Source organism: Bombina bombina, chromosome 1 (assembly GCF_027579735.1).
Source record: "Bombina bombina isolate aBomBom1 chromosome 1, aBomBom1.pri, whole genome shotgun sequence".
Lineage (NCBI taxonomy): Eukaryota > Metazoa > Chordata > Amphibia > Anura > Bombinatoridae > Bombina > Bombina bombina.
In genome coordinates, this window is record NC_069499.1 from 798,323,459 (window position 1) to 798,349,001 (window position 25,543).

General features: G+C 40.5%; 2 protein-coding genes across 2 annotated transcripts in view; one reads left to right on the forward strand and one right to left on the reverse strand.

Annotated features, from left to right (window-relative positions):
- The window catches only part of FANCA (FA complementation group A), a 442,214-nt gene extending 426,585 nt beyond the window's left edge, over positions 1 to 15,629 (forward strand). Inside the window, exon 41 of the mRNA XM_053699359.1 lies at positions 15,296 to 15,629. The gene's annotated coding sequence lies outside the window, so the exon portion shown is untranslated. The remainder of the gene's footprint in view (positions 1 to 15,295) is intronic.
- Positions 15,558 to 25,543, reverse strand: part of ZNF276 (zinc finger protein 276) — an 80,352-nt gene continuing 70,366 nt past the window's right edge. Inside the window, exon 13 of the mRNA XM_053699360.1 lies at positions 15,558 to 16,712. Coding sequence (XP_053555335.1) covers positions 15,836 to 16,712 — 877 coding nt within the window. The 3' untranslated portion in view covers positions 15,558 to 15,835. The remainder of the gene's footprint in view (positions 16,713 to 25,543) is intronic.

A 25,543-nucleotide genomic window follows, 5' to 3' on the forward strand; every position in this document is an offset into this window, starting at 1 on the left:
CTATAGACGACACCAAACTCCTTACGTTCTATAAGAAAAGAAAAAAACAGATCAATTGCAGATCATTTCTAACCACTGATAGTGTTTTAAGGGACACTCGAGTAAAAATGTAACTTTCATGATTCAGATAGATTTTTAAACAACTTTCCAATTTACTACCATTAACAAAATGTGCAGTCTTTTTATATTTACACTTTGAGTCACCAGCTGCTACTGAGCAAAAATTAACAGAATATACGTATATGCATATGTGATTGGCTGTTGGCTGTCATATGATGGAGTGGAAATAGATATAACTGAAACTTGTCAGAAAAACATAAAATTATGCTTACCTGATAATTTCCTTTTCTTCTGATGGAAAGAGTCCACAGCTGCATTCATTACTTTTGGGAATTAAGAACCTGGCCACCAGGAGGAGGCAAAGACAACCCAGCCAAATGCTTAAATACTCCTCCCACTCCCCTCATCCCCCAGTCATTCTGCCGAGGAACAAGGAACAGTAGAAGAAATATCAGGGTGAAAGGTGCCAGACAATAATAAGGACGCCCCACATAAAATTACAGGTGGGGAGCTGTGGACTCTTTCCATCAGAAGAAAAGGAAATTATCAGGTAAGCATAATTTATGTTTTTCTTCTTAAATGGAAAAAGTCTACAGCTGCATTCATTACTTTTGGGAAAACAATACCCGAGCTATAGAGGACACTGAATGCCAAGACAGGAGGGTACAATAGGCGGCCCATACTGAGGGCACAAAAAACCCTGCTTCATCCGAAGCCAAGAAAATTTTAAAAGGAACTGACTCGCATCGAGTCCAGAAGCCAAACCAGAGACCGCAAACGGACTCGACTAAGCCAACAGTCCTCCAGGAGACACAGTCGCCCAACAAACAGTCCCCCACCGCTCATCTCCACAAATGAAGGAGACAACAGCCGAAATCCCCAAGGGAACCGAAAGGTCCCCAATACAAAAAGAACACCTCCACGAGTGAGCCTAGCTCATAGAGACCCAAAACAGGGAAAGGAGGCCACGCCTATACAAAGCGAAACCCGGGATAAGACCGGGCACAGAGACAGAACAGACGTCTCTCCAACATCCTGCAAGCACGGATTGCAACTGAAGAGGCAAAGTCCTCCCAGTGTCAAGCATACCAAGGCATTCGACCATGAACAAGTGTGTAATACAACCAGGTGTTTGAAAACACAGATTCCATACAGGACGACACAGAGGATACTTGCGAGGAAGAAGAAGCAGTCAAGTAAGAAACAAAACGCAAAAGCAACCCCAAGACAGGGCACGCTCCAGGCAACCTAAGTTGCCGGACCTACACACAGGTCCCTAAAAAGGTAACCACAAAACCTCAATCGAGGCCCCCCGAGAAAGAGTATACCTTCAGAACCCGAAGGAAGAGTAAACACTCTTCTGAAATCAATGGAGCCAGTTGAAAGGAAACTTTATACCCTAGCAGACTAAGCTAATAGGAGACTGCGACCGAATGCAGCTCCATAGACCGCTCCGCCACAGCCAGCTGAACGAACCCAGCCTCAGGGATCCAAAAGATCACGAAACAGGTACAGGAACAAGCGTAAGGATAGTACAGCTATCCCCACAGAGTGCAAGTACAACCGACTCTGAAAACAGACAACAAGGCCATAGACCTAAGGATCTATCAAAATAAAAGCCCAACAAGTCTGCTTGGAGCCAGCAAGACCCCCGGGGGAACCAATCCCACCTTTCTGCCTTCCATCCAGGAGAAGCCCCAAGCAAGGACTCTGTCTCCATAGGGAGGAGAATATCCCCTAAAAGAAAGGGGATGATGCCAGAAATGCAACAACTGTCATCAAGGCCCGAAGTCACCGGCTAATGGAAAGAGAAATTCCCAACACGGATGTCCTAGAAAAGGACCCCCTACAAGTAGCTTGCCAAGCAGAGGCGCAGTCAACCCATTCGCCTGCAGAGCAGGGAATCCACGGGAACACTAGCAAGCTGACCAGGGGAATGCAACCCTAAGACGCACCAGAAAATGGACAGCCAACGCCAGCAGTTGGGTATGAACCACTGCCCTTGAGGCTCAAGCCACAGAGCTAACCACCAGATGACATGGGGTTACTCTGTGGCAAAGAGTAAAAAACACTCCGAAATCCTGGCCAACCATGACCAGGTTAGGTAGATGGAGCAAGGACATAGCCCCAGTTCCCACTACCGTGGAACACCCCGACCAGTCCTGAGATCCAAGATTCCAAAACCACCCAAGACTGGATCAGGAAAAATTCCAAGCGAAGCTTCATCAACCTGAAGTTTCATAAAAACAGATCCAGGCACCTAATAGTTTAGACAAACCTTACCCTAGAACGAAACACCCCAATTGGCCAAAAAGCCAGACACAAGGGATATGGATGCATATCCAGAGAATCCAGAAAGCGATAAGAACTCGAAAGCCCCGACCAAAGGAAGAAACCACCCCTAGCTAAGTCCAACGCCCCGAGGAGCAAGGCTAGAAGTCATATGAAGATACTTCTCAGGACAACCAAGGGATACCTTGAGGTAAAAAAAAAACCTACTACCAGAACTAGTCTCCCTAACACCTCCGCACAAGCAGAGGACACAAGGAAGAGAAGGCACTAAGCTTACCCATCTCCGAAAAACCCCAAGCTAAACAAAAGTCCCTGCAGGGAACAATCATCACCTGGAAACACAGATCCCTAAAAGGAGATCCACTCACCCGGAGGCAATGGAAGAAGACCCAAAGGCCTCTTTATAACTCAGTCAAGAGTAAGAGCTGTATCTAGATATACTAGAAACAGTTACGCGTACACCTGCAAGGTGTGAAAAGCTGCAACAGGTTTCAAACTGTAAACCTTCTGCATGCTAGACAGCTATCCTGTACAAGCTGTTGGATCAAGCCCAAAAGGACAAATCCAGAGGCCTAAAAAAATGAAGGCCAAACCGCTCAATAGCGGTAGGGGATATTAAGCTCTCCAACACATGGGGGAGGAAACTCAGTTCTGCTGAAATCAAATGTCAGATAGTGACGCAGCGGAAAAACTCCCCTGCCTGGCCATCTATGACTGAAGGCTATAAGGACTGAAATCATCCTTCCCACCTCACGGACCCACAGGTCCTCTCGAATGCTTAGTTGAACATGAAAAACCAATGATAACCTGAGCACTCTGTGCTTCTACCAAACCAACCGAGCAGAACAGCGCCACGTGTCTGAACAGCCGCAAGACCGAACAAACCCGACACGACCAGCCTGCCCTACAGCCCCAAACGGCAAGCTGCGTAAATTCTCCCTCGTAGGGAAAAAAACAGACATTTTGAACAGAGGACTAACATGTTAAACAACTTCCAAAGAAGTAATAAAGAGTATCAATCCCAGAAGATCCCCGAAGGAAACTAAAACAAATAAGACATCCCATCGGATATAAATGAAATATAAGGCAACCCGAAGGTTAATGCCCAAAAAGACACAGGCCTACCCGCAGGATCAGCCAAATGGTAAAAACTATTAGATATATATATAATCCTGATTATTGTGTACCATGTTCTTAATAGCTGACTATATAAAGTGCACTGTATTATATCAGAAGACACATTAAACCACTATTTACCTGAACACGCAGGTACTTTTGAGCATAATTTATACTACACGCTGGAATTTAGCTAACTGAATACTTGCAGCTATATAAATTCAGTATAAACTAAAAGTAACTACATTTGATGAACATTTTGATACATCTCGACTAATTACATCTTAGATCTATAAGGACTAGATTAAGGATCAATTTCAGTGTATTTCATACACCCAATGGACGATAATAGTCTCAGGTCACTATTAGTTATCTTATAATATTTGTTGCCTTATAGTACTTGTATCGTTTAGTGCTTTATTTTAGATATTTTATAATAGATTGTATTTTATGTAATTGACACCGGTGTCATATTTTATTCATGGTAAAATTTCATATTGTTATTTAATAAATTCTATTTATTATCTTTATTTTGTATAAGTCTTGCATTTAACTTTAGACCTAACCTGCAATACATATCACACACAACACCGACATTGTATATTATGATTATTAAATCTACACCTATATAGCCATCAGAGTGTCCACTTTTTGAAATCATTAGGTTTATATTCATTTGCATTTTTGGGAAGCAGCATTCTCAAACAAATGACAATCGGGAGATTACTTCATCCCCACATGCCCAATGAGGTGCACCATTCGAATTATCAGACTGAAATTCCCCATATCTGGTAACGATAGGGTCATTTAATAACTGAAAAACATGTCTGAGCAACATGCGAAGGCGCACAATCCTGTAACGCAAGGCATAACACTCAGGGACAGATACCCTCGCGGGGAACTGGAGAGGCCCTCCCCAAGGTGGAAGGCCCGGGACAATAGGGCACAAGCACATTCTCAAACGTCTGGACTTTCCAGACGAACAATCGCCAACATTATGTGGAAGCAAAAACGTGATGCAACCTCCGGGGGAAACATAAACTTGGTTACCCGCATGTGCAGAAGTATGATTTGGTAGGGAACTCGCCTCTGAGGACAGGACCCCCAGAGGCCCGAGCCCGAGGAACCAGGCGCTCTGAAATGGCCTACGGAATAAAACTGGTTGACAGGCGTCAACGAGGCTCCTCCGGATTCATCACCAGACACAGAATCTGAAATCAAAATAGTCTCAGTATCAAAATCCTCTGTAACTGAATCTGAAATTAACAGTCTCTGCATCAAAATCCTCCATAACTGGTTAGAGGATATTTAAATATGGACTAAAGTAGTAAAAACTGAAACGGCACCCAACACCCCCAATGGCTGGGGCACTCACCACCTCCTATGACCACACCCCTGCGGACTAGAAAACTTTCTTCTCCACTCAGTCGGGAATGCGGTAATGAAATAACGGAACGTAGCCACGCCCGGACACAAGGTGAACCGTACAGTCCAAACAAGCGCGCCCAACCAAAATGCTGTGTCACTTCCAAAGGCCTCAATGTTCCAACCACGAGCCCAGTAAACAGCGCACATAAGCAGGTTGAATCACATAAACATGATTATAACCCCCCCCCGGTTCAATAACTCCCCTCAGGAGATAACAACCCTCAATTCCAAGATACTAAAAGAGACTCACTGAGACCCTTATGTATAGTTAGACCTGCAAGGTAGTAGCCTCTCGGGAAACATTCACATTACAATACATTGCAAATAAAGTAAAATGAAACTATCTTATCGGAATCTACGCCGTGGAACAGGAACACGGCCCTTCAAGTGTGACGGATAGTAGCATCGCCTCCGCCATGAACTTGAGAGAAGAAAGCAGGCAGCGAAGTTTGACAACGCCGATTGCTTGAGGAGCTGTTAAGAAGAGTTGGGATGGTTTTGCAGAAAGAAACTCCCTGCATCTCAAGACTCTTTCATCCAAGCCCTCACTGAGAGACTGACAGGACTAATTAAAACTCCTGTCTCATGCCGAAGAGTACTACCCTCCATAAGAGACAAAAACTAAAATTAAAAATTCTGACACTTCTCTGCCATCCTCCTGGGACGAAAGGCAAAGAATGACTGATAGGACTATTTAAGCCTTTGGCTGGGAAATCTTTGCCTCCTCCTGGTGGCCAGGTTCTTATTTCCCAAAAGTAATGAATGAAGCTGTGGACTCTTTCCATTTAAGAAGAAAATAAAATCTACTCATTTGACGTTCAGACGAAATGCTATTGCATTGTCTTATCATGCATTTGTTATTTATGCAAATCTACTGTATTTACTGGTCCTTGAAACAGAAAAAAGGGTTGCAAATGTAGTGACCTACTGATGCAAAAAACAAAAAGCAGGATTCCAGGACAGATACTTTCTGAAGTATATTCTGCTGGATATGGGCATAGTTAAAAGATCATAAGTAAAAAATCCTGCTCATAAATAACCTGATAAAGGGACAATAAGATTCCCCTAAACACTGATTACCGTCAACAATACTCCTTATCAATATAAGAAGCAGCATCCAAATGAAACAGAAAGTCGATAAACCATGAACGTCTAAGAATGCCAACCAGAGCAAACAAAGGTAATCCTAGTCGATAAGGATGTGCAGGTATAAGTCATAATACAAATTGCTTCCAATATGAGACCAAGTACCCTTATAATACAGTCTAGAATTCTTGAAGTGCCATAAAACAGGTTGAGATCTGTGCATATCCTAAAAGGGCTAATTAAGTAAAAAATAGTTTGCATTAAAAAAATAATGGTTTAAAAATTGTTGGGAAGTATTAAAATAATTTTCAAAAATACTTAAAATAGCCATGGTGTCTGGAGCACTTTGCTCCACCCATCTTATCAGTGTTTAGACACAGGCATTGTATTTCAATTGAGTTCACAGCTTCTAGGCATGCTCCAGCAGATAATCCCTATTCATTTGTGCATTTTACTAAAACAACAATGGATATAGCTACAGCCATAAAAAGAATTGTGTGGGGGGAGTTAGAGCTGTAAATCCTGAAGTCCGGTTTACCTGCAGATACTGATAAAAACCTGTTCATTTACAAAAGTGAAAACACTTAGTATATTGCTATTCAAAATATACATGGTTAAAAAAAATCAGCATCTACAAAGAAATTTCCTCATATGATCTCATTGCTACACTGAGTCCTGTAAGACTGTGTTAGGACTTTAAACACGCAGAGTAAAAATGTATATACCTACATAGGCATGGAAAATATTGTGTACACAAAATAATAGTATTGAACATAAAATGTCTTCAATGCTACCTAGACACAAAGGTTTACATATAAAGAAACAATATGTACATGCAGTAGACATATACAACCTAATAAAAAATTGTATATAAGAACATATTTTCCTATACACACAAAGAAACAAATATCCAATGAGGAATTATATGTAGGAAGAATATATATATATATATATATATATATATATATATATATATACACACACACACACGAAAAAACATATGTATTTGTGGTTTACAAATAGAATAGAAATAGAATATACAGATTTCTGACATTGGTAAAAGATATGACAATACATTGAGTACATTACTGCAAATACATCAAATATAAACCTATCTGCATAACCATACAGTTAGTGAAATCAATATAATGCTATAACTCTATAGTGTTTAAGCATTTCCTTTAATCGGTTAAAAAAGGAAAGTACTCACAGAATATGTAGATAATATACAGCCAGTTTATTGTAGATGAAATAAACAGCTCGTGTAAAAAATATTCGCATCTCAAGCTCTTGAGAAAGGCGGCGAGACAGTTGAAATGAGTTCGGCAAAATAAAAGGGAATATTTTTACACGAAGGAGTCGTTTATTTCATAAACTGGCTGTATATTATCTGCATATCCTGTAAGTACTTTCCTTTTTTGGGCTATCCTTTTATTGGCATACTACACTATTGTGACATTTCCTCTAGTACCTTTTGAGTCATATACCTTTCGAGGTGGGATTGGATAGTACCTGAAGGAGATTCTGAACATGTGATGTACCCCTGGGTCCAGCGCCTCTTTTATAAGAATATAAAGTATGCAGGAACCTGCAAAAAAGTGTGTCAAGAGGATAAACAGGATGAGTCCACTGACTGTGTTGTACCAGTCACTGAGTACCTACAAATAGCCTCTGGGCTGTGTGTGCTAAGGTAAAGCACTTACCTGCAAAAGCACCCCTCCACCGGCTTACCAGGTCTGCAGCAGTATCCAGTAGAGTCCATCCAGTGCAGATATGGGTAGGAAATAGCAGAATCCCACAGTAGAAGGCTGCAGGACAAGTCTCTGTGGCATCTGAGGCAGAAATTCCATAGGAAATACCTTTATTGCTTGTTTGAAAGTGAGAGAGCAGCCAAATGTTTTAAAAAAAACTGCATCTTTGAAAAAATTGTCATGGCAGGAAGCACTACAACATCACTATTCAATAAACACTCGTCCATTAACAAGTATCAATCAGCCAAACCAGTACTGAAACAGATCAGCAGGGTTTTTGGAAATAGGAGTATATTGTAAATCCATAAAGGGAGGCAAAGGATAAGTCCATGCGACCAATTAGGGTGGGGTTCATTAAAAAAAACAAAGAATCAAACCATAATCAACCACCTCCAGCAGAGGCAAAGTAAAGAGAATGTGGTATGTGGAAGGGTTTTATAGAGCTCTTGGGGTTTGAGACTCTGACTCCTACTAGTGGTAGAGAAGGCTAATTCCCATCGTGGACTCTCACCACCTTTATGAAATTAAAAAAAAAAAAACTTAAAGGGACATTCCAGTCAAAATATAAATGCACATAGATGTATTGCATCTTTGAATAGAAACATATTTCTTTCATGTAATTGGCAAGAGTCCATGAGCTAGTGACATATGGTATATACAATCCTACCAGGAGGGGCAAAGTTTCCCAAACCTCAAAATGCCTATAAATACACCCCTCACCACACCCACAATTCAGTTTTACAAACTTTGCCTCCTATGGAGGTGGTGAAGTAAGTTTGTGCTAAGATTTCTACGTTGATATGCGCTTCTCAGCATTGTTGAAGCCCGATTCCTCTCAGAGTACAGCGAATGTCAGAGGGACGTGAAGGGAGTATCACTTATTGAATACAATGATTTCCCTAACGGGGGTCTATTTCATAGGTTCTCTGTTATCGGTCGTAGAGATTCATCTCCTACCTCCCTTTTCAGATCGACTATATACTCTCAATTTACCATTACCTCTACTAATAACTGTTTTAGTACTGGTTTGGCTGTCTGCTATATGTGGATGGGTGTCTTTTGGTAAGTATGTTTTTTATTTCTTAAGACACCTCAGCTATGGTTTGGCACTTTATGCATTTATATAAAGTTCGAAATATATGTATTGTACTTATATTTGCCATGAGTCAGGTTCATGTATTTCCTTCAGCAGACTGTCAGTTTAATATTTGGGGAATATAAACATTTTCAGAAATTTATTTCTTACCTGGGGTTTAGTCTTTTTTTCAATTGACTACTTTCTTGCTATTGCGGGTATTAGGCCCGCGGGTGCGTCAAATGCTAAACTTTATTGCGTCATTCTTGGCTCGAAAATTTTTTTGGCGCGGAAAAAGAAGTTTATGACGCAACTTAGGCATTTCCGGCGTCATACGTGAGGGACCTTTCACACGGCAGCATCATTAGTGACGCGAGTGTGTCATTTCCGGTTATTTTTGGCGCCAAAAAAGTTTACGTTACGTTGTGCGTCATACTTGGCGCCAAATTTTTTGCATTATTTCAATACCCCATTGATGTTTGCCTCTTGCTTTTTTTCTCTAGCAGAGGCCTATGCTTTTGCATTTTTTCCCATTCCTGAAACTGTCATATAAGGAAATAGATCATTTTGCTTTATATGTTGTTTTTTCTCTTACATTGAGCAAGATGTCCCAATCTGATCCTGGAACATTGCTGCCCGACATCGGTTCTACCAAAGCTAAGTGCATTTGTTGTAAAAGTGTAGAAATTATTCCACCAAATGTCATTTGTAATAGTTGTTATGATAAACTTTTACATGCAGATAGTGTTTCCATCAGTAATAGTACATTGCCAGTTTCAGTTCCTTCAACTTCTAATGTACATGATATGCCTGTAAATTTTAAAGAATTTGTATCCGATTCTATTCTGAAGACTTTGTCTGCATTTCCACCTTCTAATAAATGTAAAAAGTCTTTTAAAACTTCTCATTTAGCTGATGAAATTTCAAATGACCAGCAACATAATAATTTATCCTCTTCTGATGAGGATCTATCTGATTCAGAAGATCCTTCCTCAGACATTGACACTGACAAATCTACTTATTTATTTAAAATAGAGTATATGCGTTCTTTATTAAAAGAAGTGTTAATTACTTTGGATATTGAGGTAACCAGTCCTATTGACGTTCAGTCTAATAAACGTTTAAATACTGTTTTTAAACCTCCTGTGGTTTCCCCAGGGGTTTTTCCTATTCCTGAGGCCATTTCTGATATAATTTCTAGGGAATGGAATAAGCCAGGTACTTCTTTTATTCCTTCTTCAAGGTTTAAAAAATTGTATCCTTTATCAGCAAAATCTATAGAGTTTTGGGGAAAAATCGCCAAAGTTGATGGGGCTATTTCTACTCTTGCTAAACGTACCACTATTCCTATGGAAGATAGTACTTCCTTTAAGGATCCTTTAGATAGGAAGCTTGAATCCTATCTAAGGAAGGCCTATTTATATTCAGGTCATCTTCTCAGACCTGCTATTTCTTTGGCGGATGTTGCGGCTGCCTCAACTTTTTGGTTGGAGAATTTAGCGCAACAAGATTTGGATCCTGACATATCTAGCATTACTCGCTTACTGCAACATGCTAATAATTTTATTTGTGATACCATTTTTGATATTATCAAAATTGATGTTAGATCCATGTCTTTAGCTGTATTAGCTAGAAGAGCTTTGTGGCTTAAAACTTAGAATGCTGATATGACATCTAAATCTAGATTACGCTTTCTTTCCAAGGTAATAATTTATTTGGTTCTCAGTTGGATTCTATTATTTCAACTACCACTGGAGGAAAAGGAGTTTTTCTGCCTCAGGATAAAAAAACCTAAGGGTAAATCTAAGGCTTCAAAACCATTTTCGTTCCTTTCGTCAAAATAAGGAACAAAAACTCAATCCTCCTCCCAAGGAATCTGCTTCCAGTTGGAAGCCTTCGTCTAATTGGAATAAATCCAAGCCATTTAGGAAACCAAAGTCTGCCCCTAAGTCCGCATGAAGGTGCGGCCCTCATTCCAGCTCAGCTGGTAGGGGACAGATTAAGGTTTTTCAAGGATTTTTGGATAAAATCTGTCCAAAATCATTGGATTCAGAGCATTGTCTCTCAGGGGTATCGAATAGGATTCAAAGTAAGACCTCCTGTGAGAAGATTTTTTCTCTCACGCATCCCTGTAAATCCAGTAAAAGCTCAGGCTTTTCTGAAGTGTGTTTCAGATCTGGAGTCTTCAGGGGTATTCATGCCAGTTCCTCCTCAGGAACAAGGTTTGGGGTTTTATTCAAACCTATTCATTGTACCAAAGAAAGAAAATTTATTCAGACCAGTTCTGGATCTAAAAATTTTGAATCGTTATGTAAGAGTACCAACTTTCAAGATGGTGACTATAAGGACTATTCTGCCTTTTGTTCAGCAAGGACATTATATGTCCACAATAGACTTGCAGGATGCATAACTTCATATTCCGATTCATCCAGAACACTATCAGTTTCTGAGATTCTCTTTTTCTAGACAAGCATTACCAATTTGTTGCTCTTCCATTTGGCCTAGCAACAGCTCCAATAATCTTTTCAAAGGTTCTGGGTGCCCTACTATCTGTAATCATAGAACAGGGTATTGCAGTGTTTCCTTATTTGGACGATATGTTGGTACTAGCTCAGTCTTTACATACTGCAGAATCTCACACAAATCAACTAGTGTTGTTTCTTCGGAAACATGGTTGGAGGATCAATTTACCAAAAAGTTTCTTGATTCCTCAGACGAGGGTCACCTTTTTAGGCTTCCAGATATATTCAGTGTCCGTGACTCTGTCTCTAACAGACAAGAGACGTTTAAAATTGACCGCAGCAGGTCGGCACCTTCAGTCTCAGTCATTCTCTTCAGTGGCTATGTGCATGGAAGTTTTAGGTCTCATGACTGCAGCATCGGACGCGATCCCCTTTGCTCGTTTTCACATGAGACCTCTACAGCTTTGCATGCTGAATCAATGGTGCAGGGATTATACAAAGATATCACAATTAATATCCTTGAATCCCAATGTACGACAATCTCTCTGACATGGTGGATAGATCACCATTGTTTGGTTCAAGGGGCTTCCTTTGTTCGGCCAACCTGGACTGTGATCTCAACAGATGCAAGTCTTTCAGGTTGGGGAGCTGTTTGGGGATCTCTGACAGCACAAGGGGTTTGGAAATCTCAAGAGGCGAGATTACCAATAAATATTTTAGAACTCTGTGCAATTCTCAGGGCTCTTCAGTCTTGGCCTCTGCTAAAGAGAGAACCATTCATTTGTTTTCAGACAGACAATATCACAACTGTGGCTTATGTCAATCATCAGGGTGGGACTCACAGTCCCCAAGCTATGAAAGAAGTATTTTGGATACTTGCTTGGGCGGAATCCAGCTCCTGTCTAATCTCTGCGGTGCATATCCCAGGTGTAGACAATTGGGAGGCGGATTATCTCAGCCGCCAGACTTTGCATCCAGGGGAGTGGTCTCTCCATCCAGATGTGTTTTCTCAGATTGTTCAGCTGTGGGGTTTTCCAGAGATAGATCTCATGGCCTCTCATCTAAACAAGAAACTTCCCCGATACCTGTCCAGGTCCAGGGATGTTCAGGCGGAAGCAGTGGATGCACTGACACTTCCTTGGTGTTATCATCCTGCTTATATCTTCCTGCCTCTAGTTCTTCTTCCAAGAGTGATCTCCAAAATCATCATGGAACAGTCTTTTGTGTTGCTGGTGGCTCCAGCATGGCCACTTAGGTTTTGGTATGCGGATCTGGTTCGGATGTCCAGTTGCCCATCTTGGCCACTTCCGTTACGGCCGGACCTACTATCTCAAAGTCCGTTTTTCCATCAGGATCTCAAATCATTAAATTTGAAGGTATGGAAATTGAACGCTTAGTTCTAAGTCATAGAGGTTTCTCTGACTCAGTGATTAATACTGTTACAAGCTCGTAAATCTGTCTCTAGAAAGATTTATTATAGAATTTGGAAGACTTATATTTCATGGTGTTCTTCTCATAAATTCTCCTGGCATTCTTTTAGAATTCCTAGAATTTTACAGTTCCTTCAGGATGGTTTAGATAAGGTTTTGTCTGCAAGTTTCTTGAAAGGTCAAATCTCCGCTCTTTCTGTTTTATTTCACAGAAAGATTGCTATACTTCCTGATATTCACTGTTTTGTACAGGCTTTAGTTCGTATTAAGCCTGTCATTAAATCAATTTCTCCTCCTTGGAGTCTTAATTTGGTTCTGAAGGCTTTACAGGCTCCTCCATTTGAGCCCATGCATTATTTGGACATTAAGCTACTTTCCTGGAAAGTGTTGTTCCTTTTGGCTATTTCTTCTGCTAGAAGAGTTTCTGAGCTATCTGCTCTTTCTTGTGAGTCTCCTTTTCTGATTTTTCATCAGGATAAGGCAGTTTTGCAGACTTCTTTTCAATTTTTACCTAAGGTTGTGAATTCTAACAACATTAGTAGAGAAATTGTTGTCCCTTCCTTATGTCCTAATCCTAAGAATTCTTTGGAAAGATCCTTACATGCTTTGGATGTGGTAAGAGCTTTGAAATATTATGTGGTAGCTACTAAAGATTTCAGGAAGACTTCCAGTCTATTTGTTTTATTTTTTGGTCCTAGGAAAGGTCTTCTGCTATTTCCTTGGCTTCTTGGTTGAAACTTTTGATTCATCAAGCTTATTTGGAGTCGGGTCAGGCCCCGCCTCAGAGAATCACAGCTCATTCTACTAGATCGGTCTCCACTTTGTGGGCTTTTAAGAATGAAGCTTCAGTTGATCAGATTTGCAAAGCGGCAACTTGGTCCTCTTTGCATACATTTACTAAATTCTACCGTTTTTATGTATTTGCTTCTTCAGAAGCAGTTTTTGGTAGAAAAGTTCTTCAGTCAGCTGTTTCAGTATGATTCTTCTGCTTTTTGATTTAAGTTTTTTCTTTCAAAAATGGAAATAAACTTATTTTTTTGGGTTGTGGATTAATTTTTTTCAGCGGAATATGGCTGTTTTTATTTTTATTCCCTCCCTCTCTAGTGACTCTTGAGTGGAAGATCCACATCTTGGGTATTGATATCCCATACGTCACTAGCTCATGGACTCTTGCCAATTACATGAAAGAAAACATAATTTATGTAAGAACTTACCTGATAAATTCATTTCTTTCATATTGGCAAGAGTCCATGAGGCCCACCCTTTTTATGGTGGTTATGATTTTTTTGTATAAAGCACAATTATTTCCAAATTTCCTTTGTTGATGCTTTCTACTCCTTTCTTTATCACCCCACTGTTTGGCTATTCGTTAAACTGAATTGTGGGTGTGGTGAGGGGTGTATTTATAGGCATTTTGAGGTTTGGGAAACTTTGCCCCTCCTGGTAGGATTGTATATCCCATACGTCACTAGCTCATGGACTCTTGCTAATATGAAAGAAATGAATTTATCAGGTAAGTTCTTACATAAATTATGGTTTTTCAATATACATGTATTGGCAAAAATGCTTCTATTAAGAGTTATCAATGTTTTAGTGTTAACATTTTGCATGTGAAACATAGCTAGATATTTGCATTGCACCCACATTTTAAATAATGCAGCTGCTCAGATCATTAGTGGGGCTTGTATCATGTCAGCCATTAACAAATTGAGTCATTACCAGATGGTACAAGCACCATAAGCTATCTAAACAAGTGTTGTGTTTAAAATGCTGGTGCACGAAGACTACTTAACTACACTTTTGAAACAGCTATAGCTTTTATTAGAAGCATTTTTGCTAACGCATATATATTACAAAATTGCTTATGTTCAATACAGAAATGCATCCATGTGGTTTTCAATTTTGGCTGGAATATCCCTTTAAGGACATAAACCAAATTTGAAATGATTAATGCCATACTTAACTAGTTGCATTTTTCCAAGAAACCTAATTCATACCTTCTCTAATAACGTTGCTCATACATACACATGTAAACAGTGCACATGCTCCTAAAGCTGACACACTTCATGCGCAAGTATTGGATGTGCATGCACGCAGCTTACCTGCATACACTAAGCTAAGTGCATGAGAAACTTTAAAATAAAAAAAAAAGGATCTTTTCTCAGAAGTGTTTTTGCAAACAATAGTGTATTACAAAATGCTTTAATGTCCTTGTAACCCAGAGTTAGATTTCTTTATGGCAACATCTGTGATATTTATTCAGTTTTCTCTGCTAGAGAAATGATAAACATACATTCTGCAAGTAGCTGAAATCAGTATTAACCTGTTAACTACTGACTGACACTTCATTAAAACATATGAGAAGAAAACTGTTAGATCATGAATTGTGCTTCATATAGTCTGTAACTGAGAAACACATTATAGTGACAGATGTATTGTAGAATACTGCAACCATCTGCCAATGTTCATTTTACATTCACTTCACTTATAATTGAGAATATCACTATAATATTGTTTGAGTGATACATTTAACTGGTAACGGATACAACAAAAAGAACATTGTTCTAATTAAAAATCACCATTTTTCTCCTACAGTTACAGGACATTTGTGGACAGTATGACCCTGAGCTAGCAGCAGTTCTTCTCCATTCTCCCCAAGCTGCACAGGATGACGATGATGATTTGTATAAAGAGCCAAGCCTTTTCTAAGAGAAGAAACGGTACTACAAATGGCTTTTTCTTCCTTAACGTGTGACTGAAGCCATGTTTAAGGCTATTATGGCATCCAGCAACTGTGTTCTGGTCAAGACAAAACAGGAAGCAATTTTGCACCATAACATGAATGATAAGGGTATAATGCATTCTGTAAATAATTTATTCAAAGACTGTCCATATTCTATCCTTCCTTATTAAACTTTTTTTTACAAAAGAGTTGTACTTTTCACAATATAATGTTAGAGAGGGAAAAAATGACAAACATAAACTAAATTCTGAATAGGAGTCCTCACTTGCACACACAGCTGTCCTGACATACAAAGAAACATGGTAAAATTGATGAGACTAGTGAAATGCAGAATCCAAGCACATGCTCTGTACAATTAGTCATTAAAAACCAATAAAAAAAAAGAGAATAATTTATGCATTTGTATGCATTAGTTCAGGTTGTGTGATCTGCTCCTCTACGGGCATCTGTCCAATCACAGGGCTAATAGCCTGTGTTTCAATTGTAGTTGACAGCTGTCCATTCACAGTGCTGATAGCCTGTTCCTCTACTGTGCCTGGCAGCTGTCCATTTTCAGGGACGATGCCCTGCTCCTCCATCGTTCCTTGTATCTGTTCCTCTACTGTGTCTGGCAGCTGTCCAATCACAGGGTTGATGGCTTGCTCCTCCACTGCGCCTACAATATGTTCCTCCACAGGGTTGATTGCCTGTTCCTCCACTGTGCCTGGCATGTGTTCCTGTACAATTCCAATGGAATGTACATCTACCATCGCAATTGCATGTCCATTGATAATGCCTATGGCCTCTCCATCTCTTGAACCTGAAATCTGTCTGTCTACAATCCCTATGACTTGTCCATCCACAGTACCAAGAGCTAATGCAGTCACTGTGCCGGGATCCTGACCATCCATTGTACCAATAACCTGCTCAGTCACTGTGCTCGTCTTTTCATCAGTGGTTTCAATGGTCTGTCCTTCCAACGAGCCTGAAGTATGTTCATCCACTGAACTGTTGACCTGTCCATTTATAATCCCTATAGCTCTTTCATCAACTGTGCTAGTAGTCTGTCCATCAACAGTACCTGACTGGATGTCAGATTCTGCTTCAGTCTTAGGTGGGTTTAGAGTCAATGGATGAACCATGGACATGTGAACGTTGAGGTTATGTGTTTTTTCAAACCGCTTTCCACACTGGTCACAGGCAAACTCAAGTTCTGCTTCAGCCTTGTGCTTTGTCATATGGTACTTGAGGGAAGCCCTCTGTCTGCATTGAAATCCACAGATTTCACATCTAAAAGAAGAAAACAATTTTTGCAAGATTAATATAATTAGACACTACAGGTACAAATTCCGAAATCCAAATTTCTGAAATCAAAACTTAAAAAAAAAAATGTTACTTTCTTTCCCTGTCTATAAGTCACAATAATCTTCTATACTTTTGGTTTGATTTTTATGTTCTAAAATGCAAATTAGAGAGAGCGATATATCGGAGCGGCCGATTTTTTTAAGGCCGATATTTGGAATTTCTGAAATATCGGTATCGGGCAGAAACTTACCGATATGGAGCAAATGAAAATTTAGCGCTGTGTACTTCAGATCTCATTACTTTATCACATTGTGCACATATACCTGCTTCTTTATCGTATATCTGTCCATAAATCAATCACCAATACTTGGAGAGAACAATGGAAAATTAACATTTTATTACCTTATCTCTTCTATAACCCACTGGGAGTGTAATTTCTTCTACTTGAGGCCAAAAACGTTCAGGATGGGTGGGGATACCACAGGCTAAATAAAATAATTCAAATGCCAATATAAGGGTAATGGAAATACTTGTAAACAATTTAATACACTCCAGCAGATAAAGTGGATCATTGGGAACAAATTAAAGGGGAGAACATTTTTGAGTAAACTATCCCTTTAAGTGACACAAATCATCTATAGCACATGTAAGCTGGACATAGCATTTAATAATAAATAGCACTGATAAAAGGGTCCAAGCCCAAGTGTTCCTGGGAGCTCAGTTATCAACTACCATACCACCAATGGCAAACCTCTAGATGGACTTGCATAAACAAACATATATGATTTGTGAAATGGAAAATGTGATCTTTAAGTGGCAGTTAAAGCTACATAGTTTCCCTGAAGTACACAGAGCTAATTACTTATGATTTGCTCATAGGGGTCAGCAATACATTAAATCAATCTTCTTGCTAATTGCTGTCACAAACAGAACATTATTTTTTGCATTCTGATAAATTTTACATATTTGCAAAACATTTCACTAAAGCTGCTATATATTTGACAATTTTTTAATCATAGAAGAAAAAAACATTTGAAAAAATGATAGTTCAGGCACATCAATTAAATGTACACAACAACAAACCTTGAGTAGGAGGCTATGCAATATAGGAGACTAGTATGCTCTGACCATTAGGTGGCGCTGTTACACATGTATAAAATGGACCATAAGTGACAAACTCCACTCCTCAGTACCAGGGAAGGTATTTGCAATCCAGTAAATATGAGCATATTAAAAATGTAAGCAAATAAATACATTTAGCACTGATATTCCAGCATGTCCTTTCTTTCTCTGTCAAGTGGCAGTATATATATATATATATATATATATTTATTAGTTTTTTTTCTTACTTTACTTGTAACCCTTATCTGTAAAGTGTACCAAGTGAGCATGTTTTTAGTAAAGTGGCAGCAATATATGAAAAAAAAAACAAGCTGTTTAACATGAGAACATGCTGAAATGTTCTGCTTTCTGCACAATAATGTTTTTCTACTTAAAGGGACACTCAATCAAAATGAAACTTTCGTTATTCAGATAGAGCATGCCATTTTAAACAACTTTCCAATTTACTCCCATTAACAAAATGTGCACAGTCTTTTTTATATTTAAACTTTGAGTCACCAGCTCCTACTGAGCATGTGCAAGAATAAGTGTGTATGCATTTGTGATTGGCTGATGGCTGTCACATGGTACAGGGGGAATGGAAAAAGACATAACTTAAAATTTTCAGGAAAAATAAAATTTCGTTTTATGGCAAAAGGGTAGTTAGCAAGATGGTAATACTTCCAAAATTACTGTACCTATTTAGATCATTGCCTGTAGATATCCCTACAAAAGATCTTAAAATCGTCCAAAAAAACATTTTTGAATTCATTTGGGCTAATAAAAAAGCGAGAATAAATAGGCACACCCTCTTGCAACCTAAAACTGAAGGGGGACTGGGAGTACCTGATCTCCAAGTATATTACAATGCTGCTAGGTTAGCCCAAACAGCACTCCTACATAACTCTGATAGTGAACTAGCCTGGGTCCAGTTAGAGACATATTAAATCTTAACCCAGTCTATCAGATGTTCTGGACACTTAAAAAAGACAGACCAGGTTCCTGGACAAAATGTACTTCACTAGGACACACCCTGAGACTATGGGATAAGCTACAAAAAAGATATAATTTGATTCCGGAAGGTTCCCTTCTCACACCGCTGTCCATATTTCCGGACCACCATAATACCCAAATTAATACAATATGGGTCAACAAAAGCTTATACAGAATTGCTAACACACTACGAAATTCTAGGATCATTTCTCCAACATTGGTGTGTCCAGTCCACGGCGTCATCCATTACTTGTGGGATATTCTCCTCCCCCACAGGGAAAGGCAAGAAGAGCACACAGCAAGAGCTGTCCATTTAGTCCCTCCCAGGCTCCGCCCCCCCAGTCATTCTCCTTGCCGCTCTGAACAAGTAGCATCTCCTCGGGGATGGTGAGGAGTTTGTGGTGTTTAGTTGTAGTTTTTTATTCTTCTATCAAGAGTTTGTTATTTTAAAATAGTGCTGGTTGTACTATTTACTCTGAAACAGAAAGAGATGAAGAGTTCTGTTTAAAAGAGGATTATGATTTTAGCAGACAGTAACTAAAATCAGTTGCTGTTCCCACACAGGACTGTTGAGATGAGAGAACTTCAGTTGGGGGGAACAGTTTGCAGACTTTTCTGCTTAAGGTATGACTAGCCATTTTTCTAACAAGACTGTGTAATGCTGGAAGGCTGTCATTTTTCCCTCATGGGGATTGGTAAGCCATTTTCTTAGTCTCAAACAGAATAAAGGGCTTAATATGGGCTATACACTGGTAGACACTCTTAAGGGCTAAATCGATTGCTTTATTTAAGTATTATATGCAGTTTGAAGTTGAATTTCACACTTTTATAACATTGGGGAACGTTTTTTAGCACCAGGCACTTGTTAAGACACCTTCCCAGTCAGGAAGGGCCTTTCTCTGTAGTAGGCAGAGCCTCATTTTCGCGCCATTACTGTGCAGTTACTTTTGAGTACAGTACATGCAGCTGCATGTGTGTGGGTCTGGAATCCACTAAAAACTTTCTTAGAAGGCTTCATTTGATATCATATACCCCCCTGGGATTGGTGAAGTCGCAGCAAAGGCTGTAGCTGGGACTGTAAGGGGGTTAAAATTAAAAACGGCTCCGGTTTCCACATTTTAAGGGTTAACAGCTTGAAAGTTGGGGTGCAATACTTTGAATGCATTAAGACACTGTGGTGAAAATTTGGTAAAGATTGGATAATTCCTTCATTGTTTTTCACATATTCAGTAATAAAGTGTGCCCTGTTTAACATTTAAAGAGACAGTAACGGTTTTGTTTTAAAACGGTTTTTGTGCTTTATTAACCAGTTTAAGCCTGTTTAACATGTCTGTACCTTCAGATAGATCATGTTCTGTATGTATGGTAGCCAATGTGGTTCCCCCTTCAAATATGTGTGATAATTGTGCCATAGCGTCCAAACAAAGTAAGGACAGTACTGTCACAAATTGTAAAGTTGCCCAGGATGATTCCTCAGATGAAGGAAGTAGAGATAGTTCTACATCATCTCCTTCTGCGTCTATACCAGTTATGTCCGCGCAGGCGACCCCTAGTACTTCTAGCACGCCAATGCTTGTTACTATGCAGCAATTGACGGCAGTAATGGATAACTCCATAGCTAATATTTTATCCAAAATGCCAGCATTTCAGAGAAAGTGCGATTGCTATGTTTTAAACACTGTAGAGCAGGAGGGCGCTGATGATAATTTTTCTGTCATACCCTCACACCAATCTGAAGTGGCAGTGAGGGAGGGTTTGTCAGATGGGGAAATTTCTGATACAGGAAGAATTTCTCAGCAGGCAGAACCTGATGTTGTGACATTTAAATCAAAATTAGAGCATCTCCGCGCATTACTTAAGGAGGTGCTATCTACTCTGGATGATTGTGACAATCTGGTCAACCCAGAAAAATTGTGCAAGATGGACAAGTTCCTTGAGGTCCCGGTGCACCCTGATGCTTTTCCGATACCTAAACGGGTGGCGGACATAGTGAATAAGGAGTGGGAGAAGCCAGGCATACCTTTTGTCCCTCCTCCTATATTTAAGAAATTGTTCCCTATGGTCGACCCCAGGAAGGACACATGGCAAACAGTCCCTAAGGTCGAGGGGGCGGTTTCTACTCTAGCCAAGCGCACGACCATTCCTATTGAGGACAATTGTGCTTTCAAAGATCCTATGGATAAAAAATTGGAGGGTTTGCTTAAAAAGATTTTTGTACAGCAAGGTTACCTCCTTTAACCTATTTCGTGCATTATTCCTGTCACTACAGCGGCGTGGTTCTGGTTCGAGGAACTGGAAAAGTCGCTCAGTAGGGAGACTCCGTATGAGGAAGTCATGGACAGAATTCACGCACTTAAGTTAGCTAATTCCTTTATTTTAGACACCGCTTTGCAGTTAGCGAGGTTAGCGGCGAAAAATTCAGGGTTTACAATTGGGGCGCGTAGAGCGCTCTGGCTAAAGTCTTGGTCGGCGGATGTATCTTCCAAGACAAAATTGCTTAATGCCCCTTTCAAAGGTAAGACCCTTTTTGGGCCAGAATTGAAAGAGATTATTTCAGACATCACTGAGGGAAAGGGCCATGCCCTCCCACAAGATAAACCTTTCAAGGCTAAGAATAAGTCCAATTTTCGTTCCATTCGCAATTTCAGGAACGGACCGGCTTCCAACTCGGCAGCCTCTAGACAAGAGGGTAACGCTTCCCAGACTAAACCAGCTTGGAAATCAATGCAAGGCTGGAACAAGGGTAAACAGGCCAAGAAGCCTGCTGCTGCTACCAAAACAGCATGAAGGGGTAGCCCCCGATCCGGGACCGGATCTAGTAGGGGGCAGACTCTCTCTCTTTGCTCAGGCTTAGGCAAGAGATGTTCAGGATCCCTGGACACTAGAAATAGTCTCTCAGGGTTTTCTTCTGGAGTTCAAGGAACTACCCTCAAGGGGAAGGTTCCACATGTCTAACTTATCTTCAAACCAAATAAAGAGACAGGCATTCTTACATTGTGTAGAAGACCTGTTAAAGATGGGAGTGATACACCCAGTTCCAACTGTGGAACAAGGTCGGGGGTTTTACTCAAATCTGTTTGTAGTTCCCAAAAAAAGAGGGAATTTTCAGACCAATTCTGGATTTAAAAATTCTAAACAAATTTCTCAGAGTTCCATCGTTCAAATGGAAACCATTCGAACAATTCTATCTACAATCCAGGAGGGTCAATTTATGACTACCGTGGATTTAAAGGATGCGTATCTACATATTCCTATCCACAAAGATCATCCAAGGATTTTCACAAAGGTGCTAGGGTCCCTTCTAGAGGTTCTAAGACCAAGGGGTATTGAAGTGGCACCTTATCTGGACGACATTCTAATCCAAACGTCGTCTCTTTCCAAAGCAAAGGCTCATACAGACATTGTTCTAGCCTTTCTCATATCTCACAGGTGGAAGGTGAACGTAGAAAAGAGTTCCCTGTCTCCGTCGACAAGAGTTCCCTTCTTGGGAACGATAATAGATTCTTTAAAAATGAAGATCTTCCTGACAAAAGTCAGAAAGTCAAAGCTTCTAAAGCTTGTCAAGTTCTTCACTCTATTCTGCAGCCTTCCATAGCTCAGTGCATGGTAGTAGTAGGGTTGATGGTTGCAGCAATGGACATAGTTCCTTTTGCTCAAATTCATCTAAGACCATTACAACTGTGCATGCTCAAGCAGTGGAATGGGGACTATACAGACTTGTCTCCAAAGATTCAAGTAGACCAGATGACCAGAGACTCACTCCGTTGGTGGTTGTCACAGGATCACCTGTCTCAGGGAATGAGTTTCCGCAGACCAGAGTGGGTCATTGTCACGACCGACGCCAGTCTATTAGGCTGGGGCACGGTCTGGGATTCCCTGAAAGCTCAGGGTCTATAGTCTCGGGAAGAGTCTCTTCTCCCGATAAACATCCTGGAACTGAGAGCGATATTCAATGCTCTCCGGGCTTGGCCTCAACTAGCGAAGGCCGGATTCATAAGATTCCAGTCAGACAACATGACGACTGTAGCTTACATCAACCATCAGGGAGGAACAAAGAGTTCCTTGGCGATGAGAGAGGTAGCCAAGATCATCAAATGGAGGGAGGATCACTCCTGCCATCTATCTGCAATTCACATCCCAGGAGTAGACAACTGGGAGGCGGATTATCTGAGTCGTCAGACTTTCCATCCGGGGGAGTGGGAACTCCACCCGGAGGTTTTTGCCCAGTTGACTCAATTATGGGACATTCCAGACATGGATCTGATGGCGTCTCGTCAGAACTTCAAGGTTCCTTGCTACGGGTCCAGATCCAGGGATCCCAAGGCGACTCTAGTGGATGCATTAGTGACGCCTTGGTCGTTCAACCTAGCTTATGCATTTCCACCGTTCCCTCTCCTTCCCAGGCTTGTAGCCAGGATCAAACAGGAGAAGGCCTCAGTGATTCTGATAGCTCCTGCGTGGCCACGCAGGACTTGGTATGCAGACCTGGTGAATATGTCATCGGCTCCACCATGGAAGCTACCTTTGAGACAGGATCTTCTAGTGCAAGGTCCATTCGAACATCCAAATCTAGTTTCTCTCCAGCTGACTGCATGGAAAATGAACGCTTGATTTTATCCAAGCGCGGGTTTTCAGATTCAGTGATAGATACTCTGGTAGAAGGATTTACCATAAAATATGGAAAGGATATATCTGTTGGTGTGAATCCAAGGGATTCTCATGGATTAATATTCCCAGGATCCTCTCCTTTCTAACAAGAAGGTTTGGATAAGGGATTGTCAGCGAGTTCTCTAAAAGGACAGAGATCTGCTTTATCTGTCTTGTTACACAGACGACTGGCAGCTGTGCCAGATATACACAAGCTTTTGTACAGGCTTTGGTCAGAATCAAACCTGTTTACAGACCTTTGACTCCTCCCTGGAGTCTAAATTTAGTTTTTTCAGTTCTTCAAGGGGTTCCATTTGAACCCTTACATTCCACAGATATCAAGTTACTATCTTGGAAAGTTCTGTTTTTGGTTGCTATTTCTTCTGCTAGAAGAGTTTCTGAACTATTTGCTTTGCAGTGTGATCCACCCTATGTGGTGTTCCATTCAGATAAGGTTGTTTTGCGTACCAAGCCTGGTTTTCTTCCAAAAGTTGTTTCCAACAAGAATATTAACCAGGAAATAGTTGTCCCTTCTTTGTGTCCGAATCCAGTTTCAAAGAAGGAACATTTGTTACACCATTTAGATGTAGTCCGTGCTTTAAAGTTCTATTTAGAAGCAAAAAAGGATTTCAGACAAAACTTCTTTTTTGTTTGTCGTTTATTCTGGTAAGAGGAGAGGACAAAAAGCTACTGCTACCTCTCTTTCTTTCTGGCTGAAAAGCATTATCCGATTGGCTTATGAGACTGCCGGACGGCAGCCTCCTGAACGAATCACAGCTCACTCTACTAGGGCTGTGGCTTCCACATGGGCCTTCAAGAACGAGGCTTCTGTTGATCAGATATGTGAGGCAGCAACTTGGTCTTCTCTGCACACTTTTGCCAAATTCTACAAATTTGATACTTTTTGCTTCTTCGGAGGCTATTTTTGGGAGAAAGGTTTTGCAAGCCGTGGTGCCTTCTGTTTAGGTAACCTGATTTGCTCCCTCCCTTCATCCGTGTCCTAAAGCTTTGGTATTGGTTCCCACAAGTAATGGATGACGCCGTGGACCGGACACACCAATGTTGGAGAAAACAGAATTTATGCTTACCTGATAAATTACTTTCTCCAACGGTGTGTCCGGTCCACGGCCCGCCCTGGTTTTTTAATCAGGTTTGAAAAATTTCTCTCTCTATACACTAGTCACCACAGCACCCTATAGTTTCTCCTTTTTTTTCCTAACCGTCGGTCGAATGACTGGGGGGGCGGAGCCTGGGAGGGACTATATGGACAGCTCTTGCTGTGTGCTCTCCTTGCCTTTCCCTGTGGGGGAGGAGAATATCCCACAAGTAATGGATGACGCCGTGGACCGGACACACCGTTGGAGAAAGTAATTTATCAGGTAAGCATAAATTCTGTTTTCGTTCCAGCAATATAACGACCTCCTGCCTTCCACACCGCATTCCTGGTTTCATTATTTCCAACTTAAAAATAGGATAGATGAAGTCCGTAGACTAAGAGTCTCGAACACTCCCACACTATTTGAGAAATTCTGTCAATCCGACTCCAGAATCAGGGGTACAATTTCTAGTCTTTATAGGTTTTTGTCTGTTGGACGATACCCTGAGAAGTTATACTTTATCAAAAAGTGGGAAAGCGAGGTTAACCTCGATAGGGATATAACAGAGTGGGCGGCCACAATTCAGAAAGGCCTAGCGTGCTCAGTTAGCGCAAACTTAAAGGAAAACTATATTAAAGTGATATATAGATGGTATAATTACCCTAGTAGGTTTAAATACTGTCAGCTGTAGTCTGATACGGCTAGAATATCTCAGTGCTACCGGGGCTGTCAGATTGAGGGTACCTACACTCATATGTGGTGGGATTGCCACGAAAGCAATAAAATTTGGGACGCCACCTCTGAGCTACTAAGTATTATCTTTAATAGAAGGATCAAACTAAATATGGAACAGGCCCTACTACATTTCCCTATTGAGGGACTACACAGACAATCATTAAAATTAGTAGGTATAATATGTACTGCGGCTAGGACAGTGATGGCTAAATATTGGAAAACATCAGTCCCCAACTACGTCCC